The following is a 19,027-nucleotide window of genomic DNA, read 5'->3' as shown; positions in this document are numbered from 1 at the left end:
TGGTATTTACTACATATATTGTAAGCAGGGGCAAAGGACTTTTCCTCTGAAGAACAGCCTGGCATTAAATTTATTCCAATTTCTTTTTCTTTTTTTTTTTAAAGGCAGGGAAATGTAACAAGAATTCAAACTACAATAGGAAATTAAATAGGAAATAGCTGGTTAATATTTTTCTTCTTAATGTTGACTGTCTTGCAGCTTCTTTTTAATATGATGTGAAGTGTTATGATGAGCTCTGTAGTCTACAGACAAATTTGCATGGACCTATGAATACTTGTGTCAGATGAGAACACTTGACAGTTTTCGTCCTGACCTCGTTAGCTTAACCTGTAGATAATAACAATTAGATTTGATAATGTACAAATATTGTATAAAGCATAAGAAATGTTTTTAAATGCAGTTTCCAATTCTGATATTTTTATGTTCATGTTAACTGCTGCATTTTGTTCTTGTTGATTTGTTAAAAGGATGCACTTCATTATATTGCAAGGGACATACTGGTAATGATTTGTGCATTTTGTCTTAGTGCAACACACTTGTTTGTTGCCAAACTCTATATAGACCAAGACTGTTTGTGTGAGGCATGCTGTTGTGCTTGCTTACACCCATTTTGTCTTTAAAAGAATTTTAACTTATTTTATATTATAATGTGGAATAAATAAAATAATATTTTAGGCTTATAAACCAAATAAACTGTCATATATTGACTCTGAAAGAGAATTCTGATTCTGAAATTTGTATATATTGCCTCTTCAATATTGAGCTTTTGATACAAGAATAAATAGATTGAACCCCCCAAATTCTGATAATGTGATTTTTTAAAGTGCTTGGTATTAATCTTTGCTATTCCAGTAAGGAGTCAGTTTCTCATTCTGTTGAATTCCCAGCCATGAGTCTGGCAATGTTATTTCAAAATAATGGCTTGGGTTTCTCTCTTATCCAGCTGCTTCCAACGTTTCCTTCCCACCCATTCTTTTTCTCTTCTGAACAGCATAGTGTCTAACTCTTGTGTCCACTTGCTGTCATTCATCTAACTCTCCTATCAGCGGAAATGGGTGTCATTGATGTGTACTGCTGTTATCTCATACTATCCAATGCTTATCCATGGTGACTTTCACTTTTGCAATGTTAATCCAACCAACCCTTTGCATACCAGTTTTGTGACTTTTACCTCTTCTGTTTGCGATTTTAATTCAATTCTGTCATTCATCAAAAATGGTAGCTTCACCAGATACAGAGCAGTGCTCTATTTGTACAGTTTGGGTTGAAATTCTCTTCCCTGACCATTATCGAGTGTCTTTCACCACTGCTAATTTTTAAATATGAATACAGATCTTTTTTCAAATTCCAGGAGGTACTGCAGTTATAGTGTAGGTCACGAACACTGTGGCTTCCTGTTACTTTTACTGGGGGGGGGGGGGGGCGGGGGGGGGGGAGATAATTCATACTTGGCTGGAAATCTTATTTCTAGCTGCATTACATGAAACAGATACTGCCAGGCTATAAAACTATCATAGCTACTACTACATGATTAACATGGAGAAAGGGAGAAGGATGTCATGAGATACTAAGCTAATTTTAGGTGTTAATATTCTATCACTGACTCTTACTTCCTCTTAGATTTAGTCATTAGATGTAGTTCCTACAAAAGCATGAGTACTTGAATGCATGTAAGTAATTTCCTGTTTAAAATCTTACTACCTGATTTACTCAAAAATTTAGGGCACATCTCTAGCTTTAAATATATCCCTTATTCAAATATAGGCGCACATCCCCTATTGAAATACAGCAGGAATTCAAGATTTGTCTAAACTTGTCAATTTAATTTAGCAAGGCGATTCCATGAGACTATGGATAATTTCAGAGTTAAAAATCTTTAATAAATCTGATAGTTTAGAAATGTACTATGCTGTAACTGTTGGTAGTACTGACTGCAGAGTGGTTACTTTGACTCATGATATTAAGTCCAGAGTAGTCTAACTTTTTTAATTTTTCATCTCTTATGGTTTCATCATTGTTCTATGTCGTGTCTTTACTTTTGAATTTTAGAACCTTAATAATGGTTTCCCTTACGAGAAAAAAAATCTAAAAGGGTTATAGTAAAAATTTAACAGTCTGAAAATATTTTTCCGAAATTGTCTTGGGAGAGAAGGTCAAGATTTAACACAGCCACATCTGGTTCATCCTTTTCATATGACTTTTTATTATTTGCTGCTGAAGGTTCCTCCAAATGTTTGACAGCTTTGCATGAAATATTGGAAAGTAGGAAAGACAAAGCCATAGAAAGTGGAGAGTACTCCTTATTTCAACCCTGGAAAAAATTTAGAGCTGATCCACTTCATTTCCCTCAGTAAGAAAAAAATAGAAAGTTTACCTTTTAAATAGGCTTACTTAAAAGCTGTGTAATTTTAGTGGGGAGAAGTTCCTTACACTTATCTGTGAAATACATAGTAGTAAATGAAAGCACTTTTTCATAACTTAAATAAAAATTTGGAAGAAGTAGTAGTTTTCATAGAAAATAAAGCCTCCTGTCTTGATGTATGGAATCGGGGATGTGGTGCATCTTTGGTTTTTAAAGTGAATACCCCTTAGACACAAGGCAAAATAACCATTGTAATGTATTAAGTAATAAATGAGAAGGAATAGTACTTTTTAAACCTTTTCTACATAATCAGCCTTTTCAATTTGTCATGTGGAAAAGTAGTTATGAGTAAATCTGCCTATATTAAGTGGTTTAGTTACCGTGTATTCCACAGTTTAGCAAGAGATTACAAATTTAGTGTAAAAACTATGCCTCTATGCTTCGTCCTGCCCCTCCCAATGAGTTGTATTAAGTTGATTCTCACTGGGTGCTGTAAATTTCTTTTTCAAAAGAAATTCATGAGCACTGATAAGAAACGTACATAAATTGATTTAACTAGAGGTTTTCTGCTTGCTAATTTGGATTTGATTAAAATCAGTCAACCCTATCATATTTATTGCATAAAGTTAAGCAACTCATACAAGTGTTAGGAAGATGGGGACCTTAGTGTGTGATCCCTGTGTTGATTTGCTCGACCAACACTCAACCAGCTATCGTAGTTTCTCATCTTGTGGTATGAGAGTTCTTAAGGTCTGTTGGTATGGTTATTGAGTTGTAATACCATTACAGTTATTGATGAAATGGTCTTTATTAACTTCCAGAGATTAGAAGTCTGGGAATTAATTTTGCAATTCTTAAAGTGCAGAAGAGACCAAACTTCATGGAGTATGAAGTAGGCAGAAATAAATAATGTAGCAATTGAATGTGCTGTAGTGTGTTCCAAATTCTTATATAAACCCTGTGGGTGAAAACCATATGTGTGGTACGCTGTATAAATAAAAATATCACTGTATAAATAAAATATATGATGGAACTCAAGTAATTTTTGGAGACACTATACTTTTAATAATGTGGTGAATGCAATAACATTAACACCTTTTTTCTGAGACAGAAAAAGTTTGCTCACTTGCTTGTTCTTTATTCTGTAGTAGGTATTAAAGGTAATAGATTAGCATAATGAAATACAATTAATTTACCTAAACTAAGGTGTTCCATGAAAAATTTCTGGGTTTTTGGATACTTAAATAACTGTGAATGGAACCTGTATCTGTGTTTCAGAGTGTGTTTGCCAAGTGATATGCTGTTCCCCACTGTACCCAAACTGATGAAAAGTAGACTCTGATGTATATTAAAAATAAGACAGTTCAATACAATTGTTTTAGAAAGGTATAGTAATGATAGTGTAATTGAAAAGGGCATGAGGTTAAGTTTGTATTTGCCTGCTTTTCTTTTTCCCTGCGGCACTAAAAATTTCACCAAGTCTCCAACAGGTAATGTTTTAAAGTGTGTTTTTTTATTTGAGCTTTAGACTTCAAGGTTCGTGCTTTTTCAGATTTTTCTTAGTGATTGTAAAAACTAAAACAAACAAGAACCCATAAAAAAATTAAATTAATGCTTACACCAAGAGCCAGAGTCCTCAAGAAATACTATGACAATGTGACGTTTAAGATAAACATCAGGGAGCGAGCAGTATCGCATGTAAGGTATTTTTTATAGTTAACAGATGAACTAATATATTTCCATTATCAATCAGTTTATTTTTTAACATTCACAGTAACCACAAAGCATCATACGCTGTAAAGTGGTATAAATTCCAGATAGTCTTTAGTAATAGAAAGTTAGCAAATTACTTCTAGTAGAGGTATAAAAAAGGAAAACTAGATTGGGCATACATCTCTAACCTTCTTCCTTTTCCCCTCCTTCTGTCAGAGTCAGGAAAATATCCTTTATTGTTTTTATAAAGGCCTATTTAGTAGTAACATGTTAGTAAAAATTATTACTATGTTCAAAAATCAAGATGAGTGCTCAGCGAAAAAGCTGGTTTTATGGCAGTATTGCTTCTTAAAAATGTTACACGTATGTAGCCAGAAAGATTTAAATATATCCGAAGTGCAGTAATGTAGCTGAAAATAGTGCTCAGGTGGCAGGTATGAATGACACGAAGATAATTTGCACAGATTTTGAGAAGTGATATTGCAGGAGATATTGGGGGGCTCTAACATTTGAAGAACTTATAACTGGATGCATAGAGGGAGAGAGGAACAATAGTTCAGCTTGAGTAGAAGGAGATAGGTCGAGTAGAAAACAGGCTTGTCTGTTTTCATTACGGAGCTTGTACACAGTTTCAGCTGAGATTAACCCAGAAATAAGGCTGAATGGGAAAAGAGGAGGAGATCAGAAACATACCTCATATTTCACCTCCCTGAGAACAAAACCAAACCCCTGGCTCTGTTGAGGCAGCTCGTCTGAAGGGTATGCTGGAGAGGGAGGAGAACCAGAAGCAAGAATATGGTAACCAAGAATAAGGGACGGTACCAAAAAAAGAGTGTGGTTGATTCATGTCTGAAGTATTGATGGAGGACATTAGAGTACTCTCTCTAAACTTCAGCTATTAGTAGGTTGGTTGAAACTTTGGGAAGGTGTCTCTGTGGTTGGTATCTGAGCTGGCTGAAGAGGGTCTAAATCAGCTGGAGAGAGGACACCTCGTTTGCCATCTCAGAGATGGAAAAGGGTATGGGCAGTTGACTCAACAGTGGATTTTTGCTACAGACAAGCATTCTTGGATTTTGATCAGCAAGCTGGAGAGTAGGAAAAGGGAGTCAATGAGAACCGGTACATAATGAAATCAGATGAAATGGGGTCACTGGGAGAAAAAAAAAGAGGATTAGAGTAAAAGAGCAGAGGTTTGAGGATTTTTCTTAGTGTAGACACATAGACTACTACAGGCATCGGAATAGAGGAAGGAGCAAATAGTTTCAGAAAGCATGGAGACCAAAATGGAGAGAGTTTGGTTTTGTGGGTTTTTTTGTTGGTTTTTTTAATTAAAAGGTCCCCTACAATGTCGTTGTTACTAGCTACATGAAATTGTAGTCTTTTGAATATAAAAATTGCATATGCTACAAATATTAAATTTTCCAAATCTATAGGAAAGAGGTTAAAAGCTAAATGATAAATCTGAAGAATAATGCATTTTCTGCATTATTTAAGAAATGAACAGAACAGCCTTTTCTGCATTGATTATTATTTTTCCAAAGTACTTTTGTGACATTTGTGGCTTACTGTTTTTCACTGACTACTTCTAGTATGGTCCAAAATTATTTTTCAGTCTGGCAAAGTTTTGGCATAGTAAAGGAAAAGCGTGACCAATTTTGTGGGGGTGTTTTCTCAGCATTCTTGTCAGGAGAGAAGCCTGTATTCTTAGTGGTGTTTTGGGCAATTGGTCAATAATGTTTTCATGTATCTGTCAGAAACTGATCTGAGAAGGTGTAGTCTTGTGGCCAATCCAAACAGATAACAGTATGAGCAACAGTTTTCTGTCAGTGCTATTCAAATCTAGTTAAGTTTCAGCGATACGAAGTCTGTTATAATATTACTTGGATAGGCCTTTACATCCTTTTGGCTGTAGGCTTGTAGGAGAATGCTTACAGTATCATCCAAGTTGAGTGAAATACACAGCAGTCATATAACTCTCTTTTTAGGTATTGTAATTAACCCTACAATATTTAGGGTGGGTCCAAATTTTAAATATAGCATCTGAAATATTTTAATATAATGAAGTATCATTTTTTTAGATAAAATATTGCTTTGAGGAGTAACTGCTGGGTGCATACCTCCAACATAATTGTTAAAATAAATAACATTGCTAAAAGGAAACCATATAAGTCTTTAATGTGATCTGACTATTTTGCCTTGTATGCTTATTAAGCATTGATTTTTCTTAAAATGACCTTTCACAAATGTGGTATACAATCAACCACCAATGTTAAAAATGCTATTAAAATTAAAATACAGCTGGAAAAGCTAAGGTTTCAGAAAAATAGACTTGAAAACAAATAATACATTTAAATAGCTCTTACAGTACAACATGACGCATGCTGACAGAACACCGAATTTGGTGCCTTCCAAATAAAGGTATAATTACTCATTATCTAATTAGCTATTTAGAATACAATGACTAAATGCAACAACCAAAAATATTTTACTTGTTTGCACCTTAGAATTTCGTCATCTTCAGTTGTGGAGATGAAGGGATGGCTAAGAGATAAACCTTTACAGATTGCAACTGCGCTTCAGCCATAACTTCAGCAAGTTGCAAGCTAGTCCTGTCTTGAATGCAGAGGTGACTTCATGTGCTTCCTCGTATGGTGGAACATTTGTGTACAGACACACATTTGTGTACAGACTTCATACTTGGGGCTGCAGGTACATTCCTCTGTATATGGAAAAATACCTGTGAAAAAACTTAAGGTCAAAGCTTAATATTTTCCTCTTAAGTACATTCTCTTGTCATACAGGGGATTTATCCAGGTAATACCCATCAGTGCAAACGACAGATACATACGTCAGTGAGCAAATAGACTCCAGTAGAAGTGGTCCTTTTAAATTTTGGATTTTATAAAGCACACGTGGTATTATTCTTTTCATTCCTTTCCAAAATTAATTATAAACTAAACCAAAGGGATTCAGTTAATCAGAAATCTGCTCAAATACTTGTAGAACAGGTGTTCTAAGTCTTAAAATCTGCTGTACATTTCAGCGCCCCAACTGATGTTAGTATAAAGGGCAGAAGTTAATGCAACAGAATAAGGGATATCTTGATTTATAACACAGTTAACAGCTGATAGGTCTGATGATATTGCAACTTTCCTGTTGGTCCATCACTTATACTGAGCAATTTAAAATATCAAAAAGAGATATTATTGGAGATGAATTAAAGCTACAGGAAGATAGAGCTTTGAGGGCTCCTTTTCAGTAGACATTTGCACCAAAAAGAAGTTGGAATGCTCTGTTCAGAACTTGTAGTACAACTGGTAAAGAAAACGTGTTACCATTTTAATTATTATTGCCTTTTTAACGTGGGATTTCTTGCAGCCATGTCCTCGAATAACCATTTCTTAACTAAAATGACACCATTTTGTAGCCAGTGACCCATGACTTTACATATTTGGAAGGGCTATTGATTCACTGAACTGGAAGAAATTAAAGATGTTGAGGCATATTTTCAAAAGTAGAATTACATGTATTATAAATTATATTTGATCATGTATATTCTATTTACCATTTTTAAAAAAAGCTAGGTACATGTAATACAGCATTCAATTTATCTGTAATAGCCTTAAATAAACATTGGTGGTATTGTTTAAATTGGCTATGTGTAATATTATGAGAACTGCTAGCACCTACAGCACCTCTTCTTGTTCTTGTGTTGTGGTCCTCTGCATGTACCTATTTCTGTTTGTGGTAGTCATTCTCTCTAGGTAAATTGTCCATAAGACCAACGATTCCATCAGCAAATTATCCAGAAAATGCCGTCAGTGCGCATGGTGACATTTGTGCCACTGGTGGTTTTGTTGCCATTTCAGTGGTCTAATTAAATTGGCAGTTTTCTCTTGTGCCCAGCATCGTTGTCTCCCTTCCTTTGGCACCTTAGCTCAGACCTTCTCCTTTTCTCTGTCCTTTTAACTGAATATCAAATGCATTATTGATTGCTCCTCTTCCACCCTCCTCACTTCCACTCCCCTCAACTTTTTTTATTTTTTTTTTTTTTTTTGATTGGCAGTATCATCCAGACAAACAGAAGGCAGATGTGCCAGCAGGAGAAGTGGAGGAGCGCGTGCAGAGGTTCATCGAAATTGATCAAGCGTGGAAAATTCTAGGGAACGAAGAGACAAAAAAAGAGTATGACCTGCAGCAGCGTGGTAGGTTCCTGCCAAGGAGTGCTGTAGTGGCAGCAGCTCTTTAAATAAGCAGGGTCTGGGAGTGGTAGTTAGATGGTATTTTAAAATGCTGTTTATTGCTGAACCAAATGTTTCTTTCAGTCTTGTCCTACTTTCAAATGTGGATCCATTATTTATAGCTTTTGCTACACATACATTAGCTAGTAAAAACATTGAATTACTTCCAACAAAACATTAGGTGGCATTATTCCTAATAATTTGAATGAATATGAAATTTATACTAATTATAGACCTTAGCCCTTTTTATCTTAAGGCAGCTTCATTAAGCATTCTTAGTTTCAAGTCTTATACTACATTTTGTTGCAGTATCTTAGATATAGGTATTAATCCATTTATACCTAGTGTTCAATGTGTATGGGCTTATAAGCACTTCAGAATCATTAAGACACATTCTTTTTGCTTGTGTGTGTGTTATGGTAGCTTTCATAATTCAGCTGTAGTCTAAACTAGTCTTTTTAAAGCAGGTTTATAAATAATATTCCGATATAACACATTAACTAGGCAGCTCTAGCATGCATTTCTTTTTATACCTCTCAGAAAATAGCTTCTTAAAACAGTGACAGGCTGTTGTGAGAAAGAAAGGGGGGAAATGTAGGTCAGGTCTGTCACACATGGGCTACCATTACATGAAGTGATAGGCTGTCTTTCTGCTCTGGCCTCAGGATAGGAGTCCCTCAGCCTTCCATTAGAACCTTCAATAAATGTATATCCACCCTACATGTTAATGGGGGGAGTCAATAATAGTGTATTGCCTGTGGGGAAAACACTCAGTCGCACTCTGCAGTAACACACTCTGGTCCAGCATTGACGTGTAGCCACCACCACTTTTGAATGTGTCTGATAAAAGCCCACTGTCTCTGCAGCTTGTTATTGAATTCTCTTCCATTGTACATTGGCACACCATCAGACCTTTCTCTCTTGTGCTGATTTTTAACTCCCCTGCCGCTGCAGATACCAGAACTTTGAGAGACAAAGGCTTAGTCATTCTGGCAGATATGCATCACTGCAGGATAAAAAGAGTGATATATAATTGTATATACCCAGTATGAATTCTCTAGTTAAATAATCTTGTATTTCAGACTTTGTGTGGGTTTGGGGAAAGAGGGTAGAGGGGTGAAAACAGCATTGTTGAATAAATATTTTAAAAGAATGAAGAAAAAATTGATCTTGTGCTAATTTGTTATGTAAACAGTATTAAGATCAAACTTAAATAAATTTTTCATCTCAAACTTATTTTTTAAATGCCTGAACGTGATACCAGAACAGGAATTTCTGCTACCCAGTGCTCTCATCCTGTTGTACTCTTAGCATTGTAGTGTTGGCTGTGTCTTCCATTTTCACAAATTGTATATGTACAGGAGAAAAGAAATATTAGAGATTAAGTTAGAAGTCTCTTGTGTATCTAGTGAGTTTTACCTAAAGCTTAAATATAGGTTATGAAGTTCCATTTTGCTTGGGTCAGGTTAATCCACTGAAGTTGAGAACTACATCAAGATTTAATAAGTTACTTTGTTTTCCCATGGAATTTAAGGACATCACTATAAATTAGTTTTGACAAAACTTACTCTACAGTATTTTAAAGGTTATCTGTATTTCCTGAGATTCTTCTGCATCCAGATGAGTCCTTTGAAAATAAAATAAAAAATTTCAAGATTCTGTAAAAAAGACATAGTAAATAAAGGAAACAAATTGTACATTTATTCACAAAGGCATTTGGTAATGGTATGGTAATGGGATAGATATATTTTGATATAGAGGGTGCCATTCACAGAGGACCCATTGTTTCAAACTAAGCTACATGTAACATACGTGTGCAGTGTTGCTGCATTCTTTGCAGCATGTTCCCTGGCAGCAAAATGATGGTGAAATAAATTCTAGTTCTTTGAATGCCTGTCAAGCTGCTTCTGAAGTCATGATTCTAGACAAATTCGTAGACACTGCTGTAAAAGCTCACAGAAACAAAGGAATTGAGACAGCAGCTAAGGGGAATAGCAATGAGAGAGAGAATACAGCAAGTTAGTAAGACTGCAAAGCCTAGGAAGCAGAATCTGGAGGATGCCAGTGTGCACGTGTGTGTGGCTGCCAGTCAGCAGGAAACAAGTCCTCTGCACTGTAGTCTTTTTCCCATTTCGCAGATTGTGTATTTGTATGTACCTTCTAGGGTTATACTAACTAAATCTTAATTACTTGGCTCAGAAATTCAGTGGCCAGACAAGTTCTAAGAAGCTGAAAGTCCGTGGGGCTCTGTGGTTTTAATTTTCTTTTTGTTTGGATTGTTGAGAATAACAAGTGAAAGTGCTTTCATATCTTAATACTGCTTTGCTTTGAAGGTATGACAATGATCTCCTACTAATTTTTTTGTGCCTTCAGGTCATAGTATTAAAGAGGAAAGGACAAACCTCAAACCGTTAAAGGTTTTGCTCAAATACTTACCCAAGCCATTCTGGTCTGGGAATCTTACAAGAACTGCCTTTTTGTAGGTTTTTTGAAAATTTTTCCAATTCATTGTTTTGTCATATCTTTAATGACATATAAGAATACCCTTTTATAATTGTGAATCTTTTGCTTCCAATCCCTGTGGAAAAAAATTGGGGGATGGAAAAAAGGCTGCATAACAATTTACCTATTAAGAATGGACTTTTTTTTCCTCAACAGATTTTCTTCTTGGAGATTTTTCCATTCTTTGTTCAGTGTCCCATTCAGAAAAGATGAATATGCAGTTAAAATCAAGTGTGACAGTAACAATTACCAAAAGTTTTTCAGTGAGTTTAGCTTGGAAAAAAACTGTTTTATGGTTTTCATATTAGAAGAACCCTGGAAGCTCATGCTTCTGTGTCACAGTTTGAAAGAATAAAAAACTTTTCACAGAATCAGAGAATCATATAGGTTGGAAGGGACCTTCACAGGTCATCTAGATCAATCTCCTGCTCAAAGCAAGTCCACATAGGTCAGTTACTCAGACTTTCTCCAGCCTAGTTTTTAATATCTCCAAGGATGGAGATGCCAGAGCTGCTCTGGGCAGCCTGTTCCTGTGTTTGAACACCCTCAAAAACAAATAAACCAAAAAACCAAACACCAACCAACCAAAACATGTTTTCCTTCTATCAAGTCGGATATAAGGACTCTTTTGGCAACTTTTGCCTTTCACTTTTCATCCTTCCACTGCACACCTCTGAGAAGTCTTCTCTACACCCTCCTATTAGGTAGCTGTAGCCAGTGAGATGCCTGCATTGTTTTGGCCTCTCCTTGTATGATGTGTCCCAAGCCCTGACCATGCTGGCAGTCCACTGGACTTGCTCCTGTATGTCAGGGCTTTGTACTGGGGAGACCAAAACTGGACACAGGACTTCAGATGCAATCTCGTTAAGTGCTGAGTAGAGAGGAAAGAAATCACTTCCTTGACCTGCCGGCTACATTCTTGCTAAGAGAGCCCAGTATGGGGTTGGCCTTTGCCACACAAGTGCCCTGCTGGCTCGTGTTGAACCTGTTGTCCTCGAGGACCTTCACATCCTTTTCTGGAAAACTGCTTTCCAGCCAGTTGTCTCCCAGCCTGTACTGGTGTATTCCATCCCAAAAGCAGGACTTAATCTTTGTTGAACCCTTTGATGTCTCTGTCAGCCCATTTCTATATCCTATCGAAGATCCCTTTGAGTAGAAGCCCTGCAAATTTTATGGATTTTTGTTGACTTAAATACAAAGGAACTGTGTATCTAAACAATCATGTAATTAAGATAATTAATTTTACTAATTCATTTTAAATTTTAATTATTAATGATTGAATGATTAACAGAAAGGTCACAGTTAAAATTAAATCAATAAACTGGTGACTTTGATTAATTCCTGACACTAAATGTAGCAAGTAATTCAAACCTAGTAATGGGATTGACACTAAAACCAATTGCTTTGAATATGTTTTTAGGGCAGAGGGTGAAGAAATTTAAGAATCTAGGGGTTTTTCCATGTGTGGCTCCAGTGACGTTCTGTCCAGGATAATATGTTTTTATGTGATGATGGACACAGGTGTCCATAAAGCCCAAGTCTTTATAGGGTGGGGCATGTAATCACCAGTAGGCGTTTTCACATCTCGGCACATACCTCCTTTTGATTTTCAGTTTTTAAATTACGTTTTTAGAAAAACATTGCAGACTCAATTGTCATACATGAATACATATTCCAGCATCATTTGTGTTTTGTTCTTGCTTCGTTTCTTAAACATAAGGAATTACAGGCCCTCAGTTAAGTTTCTACTGCAGGTTTAGAAAGGGAGTCTTATACAGGTGTGGTCATAAATTAGGAAAACGAAAAATGAAGCTAAATAGAAGGCAGCTCCTTTTCCCACTATTCCTTTCCCAGTCCTCTCCTAGTACAGTAAACTGAAAAGACTGTTCTGGAGATGATCACTTTCCCATTCCCTCCTGCTCCAGCAATAAAGCGATGATACTGTATTAGACATCAAGATACCTTACATAATTTGGTAAATAGGATGCCAGAAGAATAACCTTACAAATCCACTACAAGAATAAGCAGGAGAAGCAAGACAAAAGCCTACAAAAATGCTTTTAAGAGCTAGCAGAAATTGCAATTGAACACTTTGACTACCTTATTATAAGAAAGGAAAACAATTAATGCAGCGTATTTTAGTTGTTCCTTGTTAAGAAAACTCCTTCTTAAAAAAATACTTCTAGACCAAAATAAAGCTTTTAACATGGCCATTAGTTAAGGCTTTTCAGTGTGCGAGGTTGTACTCTTTTAAGTGACAGAAGTGTATATTCCTTCTCTAGCCATGGATTTTATGGCTAATAGACCCTCAGCTAGTGCTGGAACACAAGCCTTTTATCATAGCACTTTGGAGTTAATACTAATCTGCACTGGCTACAAGTGAAGCAGTATTTTTTTGTATTTTTTTAACATAGCTTTTTGTCATGAAAATTCTTAATACATGACTTTTTTATACTTTCAGATTAAAGTAAGCGTGGTTATTTTGAATTAATGCAAGAGACTCAAACTTAAGTAATTGTTTAAAAACTAAACAGCCTATTAGAAAAAATTAACTTGTGAAAACATCCAGGTTTTGAGTACTGTGATGATTTTGATACTGAGTAGATACTATGAACAGTATTTGGTTGACAATACATATCTTGAACTTCTTAAATTATGTGTTTGGTTTTAAAAAAAAAAAATCAATCCTAAGAATATATGACTGATAAAGAACTAGAAAAATCTTTTAAGTGTTATGACTATTTTTACTATTATCATAAACTGTTAAAAGTGTTAAATTTCCATTTACTGCTTGCAACCTTTTCCCTAAAACTCAGCCTTAAATAGCCCAAGAAATATTTATTGTATCCTCAAGTGAAACTTAAATACCTTTCCTCTTTTACAATTTCTGAATGACCCAGCAAGGGCTCTAGTAAAGCTTTACTGAACCAAGCTGCTAATAGTTATTTAATGTTGTTCTGTAGCCTGAAAGAATCTCAGTAGATTTTTCCTTTTAATCTCTTTGAATTGCAGGCTCATAAACCTCTCTGATGAGCCTGCCAGTGTTTTCTTAGATCCTGCAGTTGAGACAATGGAGCTGCAGAATCCTTTCACCTCTTGTTGTCAGACAAATCCAATAGATGGCAAAGCCAGGCAGGCTGTACCTCTTGTGAATTAAAATGTGGTTTTCGAGTTATGGTAGTTGATCAGGTCTTCACAATTTTCCCTGTATGTTCAGGAACATGTTTGAGAAAGTACAACTCGGTACACAGAGTTCCACAGCTTGAGCAGACATCGCACGTAAGTAAGCCTACCGCGTAACTCAGGACTGGTAACAATACCAGTCTTATATAACCTTCTCTGGCAAGGGAGTGAAAATCAGACACCAGTTTATTTCAGAGAACCACTAACGAGGGACCCATGGTTGTAATAATAATGATGTAGATCAAATAAGAACACACAAAATATGAGTCAGTAACACACTCTGTGAAAAAAGTTAAGTTTGTAGTTCTGCTTGTAAGCTCCCCAAACTCATACTGGGCTGTGCCCCTGTTTTTAAGTAAGTGCCTAAGTCTGTTTCTGCTGTCTTAAGGTATGTTAGATTGGGTAGTGTATTTAATAGAACTAGAAAATAAAAAAGTTTTGTTCAACTCTGGAAAATAAGTTTCTCCTGCTTGAATCAGATAAGCAAATAAATGCAGCATACGAAACTGACAAGAACAGTTACTGGATTATGTGCTAAGTTTGGAGACTTACTCAAGTCAAGTACTAATTGAAAATTTACATCTTTTAGGATAACCAGTAAGACGCTTTCAGACTCGATGATCAGTCTAGGAATAACAATCTCAGTTCAGGCTGAGAATTGTACGAGTGATTAATTTTGCCTGTTGATTTTTTTAAAATTTTTATATTTTATTTTCAAAATTACAATTGTAGTAATGAATTAGAAAAGCTTGGTTGAAATTCTGTTCCCTGGCTTCATATTGTACTATGTTTGGAATAGAAGAGAGGGTAGAGTTTTCCTCAACCTTCCTCTTCATTCCTTCTTCATTACTCCATCTTCATTACTTTAACGGTTGGACTTGATCTTAAAGATCTTTTCCAACCTAAATGATTCTATGATTTGTGAGTAATTCTACTTCAAGAAGTATGGTAACCTTGTGAATTTGCATCTCACTAGTTTGTTTTCATGGTGGCATATGGTCCATCTGCCCTTCTTGTATTTTCTACCAGCAAGACATGACCCAGACCTCCACCTCCAATCCTATAAAACTTGTTCTGAGTGAAATCCTGCTTCATGAATTCCAAATAGGAAAGCCTGGTTTCTTTTTAACTCAATTTTTTGCTACCTATAAATGAAGCTTAGGAAAATCTGTTCTTTCTACAACCTAAGAGACCATTTTCCTTTGTGAATTTTTCTTCTCAGTATTAAAAAAAACCAAAAACAAAACCAACAGGTTAAATAGGAAGCGCTTGCCTTTTTTTATACTGTTCTCACAGTTATAGTATTGTTTTCTTTTACCACATGGGAGAGAAGAACCTTGAAGGTAGGTGGGTAGACAGACTTCATTTTGATCTCAGCTTTTTGTTTTGGGTTTATTTTTTGGTGGTGTTTTTTTTTTCCTTCCTCAAAAAAGAGGAGGAGGAATCTTTACTTCAGACAAGGCCTGCTGGAAGAAAGGCCTCTGACTGGTTTTGTGGGTGCTTTCAGGACATTCACCATTCCTGTTCTCGTATTTTGTAGCTAGAAGGCTGTACCAGGCTAACTCCAAGTAACATTAGAGTAATTTGGCATGAGTTAAGACCATCTGACCTTTTATTTTATTTTGGACATTTCATGCAGTTAGCTAATGTTCTGATCCAGTGTTAAGAAAGATGTTTTAGTTATACAGAGTAACATTACCCATAGCTCTTGTGCATGCTCTCAATTACATAAACAACAGTGAGAACAACTGATTGATAGGTATATCTTCCAGTTTTCTTTCATCATTACACTCCTGATTTTTTTCCCCCTTTCTTTTGACAGCAGTAAAGTATTAGGTGTGAGTGGGTTAATTTTCTTTTCATTCTGACCTTTTCATTACAGAATAGGTGGTCAGCAAAGGTAACATCAAAGAGGCTGTATTGATTGTCGTTATTTTCAGTGTGTCTGATTTCTTTTAATCTCCTTCATTAAAACTAATTTAGATGAGGCTCATTCTCAAGGATATATAATGCACATTTCAGTTAAAATTGGAACAGTCGTTTAGTTGCAAACTAAAGACTGGGACCTAATATTTGGTGGTGTTTTTTTGTTTTTTTTTAAACTGGCCTTAAATTTCCTATTTAAAAACCCAAAGTGTAAGTATTAACTCTTCCCCCCCCCCCCATACATAAGGATAGTTAAAATGCAAGGGGCTCATTTTTCATTTCCCTACTGGTACATTACATCAATACTTCTACCTATGATACTCTACTCTTAAAACTAATAAAGCCATGAAAGGAAAACAATGAAAGAAAAAAACCCAAGAGGTTGGTTAGATTTTGAAGTTAATTTAGATAATTATCTATAGAGAAAGCTGTGATAAGCTATTGCTAGGATTATACTTTCATAGTAGCCTTTAAACTTCTTTGCAACAACTTACACTACTTTGTTGTAAGGTAGGAATCTTACTTGGGAATAGCTTGCTTTACATAGTGGATGAGTGAAATCAACTAGTAGGGTATTGATGTATGTCTGTTCTGAGTCACTACTTCACTGATGATAACTTTAGAAGAGTAAGGTGGTTGCAATCAGAGGATGATGTTTGGTGATAAAGAAGGAAATACTCCATTATCTCATCAGGTAAAAGTTGGAGATGTGCAGTTTTTCTAGGGTGTTATTGGAGGAGGTAGCTGCGAAGTCCTTTATTTCTACTTTTGAGTCCAGAGCAAAAAGCAGTTACATAGAAGCTGGGAACTGTTTAGAATACCCTACAATCTAGGGATTAGGTAAGGCAATCTCGTGGGGAATTAAAATAACATAAAATAATCTGGGCCTCTGACTTTTTCAGCAAGTGCTCAATAAGTAGTTCTGGAATAAATTCTTTCACTGCCAGCTTACTTTTCATAGAAAGCCATAGACATCGCAATGCTCTAGAAAGCCTGATGTTATTAAACTATAAAACTTGCTTAAAAACTCATTGATCCAAGAGAAGGAACACCTACTGTCTCAATAACAACCCAATTTAAACCTTAAATAAGCACTAAGCTCCTGAGTCTTGCCAAATCTAAGGCATTTCTGTGTATATGCTAAAGTTCAGCTTTCAGGCATTTCTGGTTCTTTACAGCATTTGGGGAGTTGGAGCTTCCAGGTGTCAGGCAGCAGCTGTGAGGTTTTGTGTAGTAAATTGTAAGGGGTTTATGTTGTCTTGCCCGTCCCCCCCCGCCTCTTTTTTTTATATTACCTTTTATGGTTTCACTTGTCAGTATGATTTTGTCAACAAAGTTACGAGTTAAAGAACTTGGTGTGAACTTTGTACATCAAATATGAGTGTGCTGATAAATTGCAAAAAACAATTTGTATTGCACAGTTTGCATTTGATAATTTCAATTGTACGCTTTTCATTTCATACTGTACTCAATGTTGGAAGAATCTAGGGGATCAAATGGCAACAGATTTCACGGGTGGAGGCCAGAACCCATCTTCTGACTGGGCTGAGCCTCTTTATCATAAAAGAACACTTGGGCTAGTCTTCCCCTAAAGGTGTTTCTCATTTATCTTTTGTTAGGAATATATTTTTGCAGGAATCGTGGTGGTGTTCTCACACACAACCCTAACAGTTCCTTGGTGCTTATTGGGGGGGTTGATTTGCCGCCTTCTTCCTAAAGGAGAATGGGCTGCCTAAGACACTGGGGGATCTCCGTCTGTGGAGGCAGTTAAAATCTGGCTGGACACAGTCCTGGGCAACCTGCTCTAGCTGACCCTGCTTGTCCAGGAGGGTTCGATTCGGTGATCTTGAGAGGTCCCTCCTGACCTCAACCATTCCGTGATTTTGTGAAAAGTACAGGTAAGCAGACATTGACAATTTCAGCTTGTGGAATTGGAGTTACAGCCAGACTTTTAAAAGGTATTTATAGGGAAATAAAAGTTTGCCCCTAATTTCACATAATTGTTTGGGATGCATAAAAGTCCTGGTTTCAGTAGTGTCTTAAGTAATACATGTTCACCATTTACTTCTGGCTACAGTAGGACATTTTCCAGCTTATGCAGAGATATGGAAACTAAAAGTTTAGAGAACTGCATTTTTAACTGATAATGGGGTCTAGGTATGACTCTAGTAGGTACCAGATTGACTGCTAGGTATATACAACTATTGATTTATCAGGAAGAAATAAGGACCTATATGTTATCAGGGTTGAATATCTGTCATGTTTTCTTTATAGAAGATAATCTGACAAAAGAATGGCCACTACATGCACAAATTTATCTTGAGGATATGTCCTGGAATGAAGGTATGAGTGCCTTACTACTTGTTCCCAGTGCTTTTCATTGTCACTGCAAATGTTTTCCATTTTTTCTGCATCTTATACCACTATAAGATTTATATTTTCCTCAGATTTAGCTATTCTGTTCTCTGTGATTGTCGGAATTGTAACTTAACTTTCTGATACTTAATTTTGCATTCCTCCTTCATCTCTTCCACCTTCCCCCCAGCTTGCAGTACCACTTTTCACCTAGCTCTCTTCTTGTAATATAATAAAGATTTAGATTTCCAGATTCTTCCCAAATCTCTCATGCATGTTCTTGTTCTTTCTGTGATGGCAGAATGCAAGGGTTTTCATACAGTTGGATTTTTTTTTCATCCGACAGTGTGTTATTTCCCTCCTTTAAATTACTCTAGCTTTTATCATTTACTTGCTTTTTGAATGAATGGCTGATTTTTTTTTGATTTTTTTTTTTAAGCTGTGAGGGGAAAATCCTATCTACTTTCCTTTCTTCTGTTTTATTGTTGTTTCCTGGGTTAGCAGTCTGTTTTGAAAGCATCCTTGATCTGTCATATGTATGACTAAAACCCTTTAGTTTTTTCTTTTGTCTGTTTCATTTTTTATTATTTGCTTTTTTAAAGAGACTACACTGACTCTGGCTGTTTGGCATAAGAATGCCTCACAGTCACTGAAATGTTGTAAGAGTATAGTTATTTTTTTGAGCAACAAATAGTAGCACAGGTACCGATATTTACAATCCAGCAGTGGGAGGTCATTTGTTATT

General features: G+C 36.0%; 2 protein-coding genes across 2 annotated transcripts in view; one reads left to right on the top strand and one right to left on the bottom strand.

Moving 5' to 3' along the window:
* The window catches only part of DNAJC24 (DnaJ heat shock protein family (Hsp40) member C24), a 38,991-nt gene that overhangs the window by 18,425 nt on the left and 1,539 nt on the right, over positions 1-19,027 (top strand). The window contains exons 3-4 of the mRNA XM_075048205.1: positions 8,142-8,280; positions 18,202-18,270. Of these exons, the coding sequence (XP_074904306.1) occupies positions 8,142-8,280; positions 18,202-18,270 (208 nt within the window). The remainder of the gene's footprint in view (positions 1-8,141; positions 8,281-18,201; positions 18,271-19,027) is intronic.
* The window catches only part of IMMP1L (inner mitochondrial membrane peptidase subunit 1), a 54,092-nt gene continuing 39,034 nt past the window's right edge, over positions 3,970-19,027 (bottom strand). Inside the window, exon 7 of the mRNA XM_075048203.1 lies at positions 3,970-6,812. The gene's annotated coding sequence lies outside the window, so the exon portion shown is untranslated. The remainder of the gene's footprint in view (positions 6,813-19,027) is intronic.

Source organism: Buteo buteo, chromosome 16 (genome assembly GCF_964188355.1).
Source record: "Buteo buteo chromosome 16, bButBut1.hap1.1, whole genome shotgun sequence".
In the NCBI taxonomy this organism is placed as follows: Eukaryota; Metazoa; Chordata; class Aves; order Accipitriformes; family Accipitridae; genus Buteo; species Buteo buteo.
This window is presented reverse-complemented; position numbering and strand designations above follow the sequence as displayed.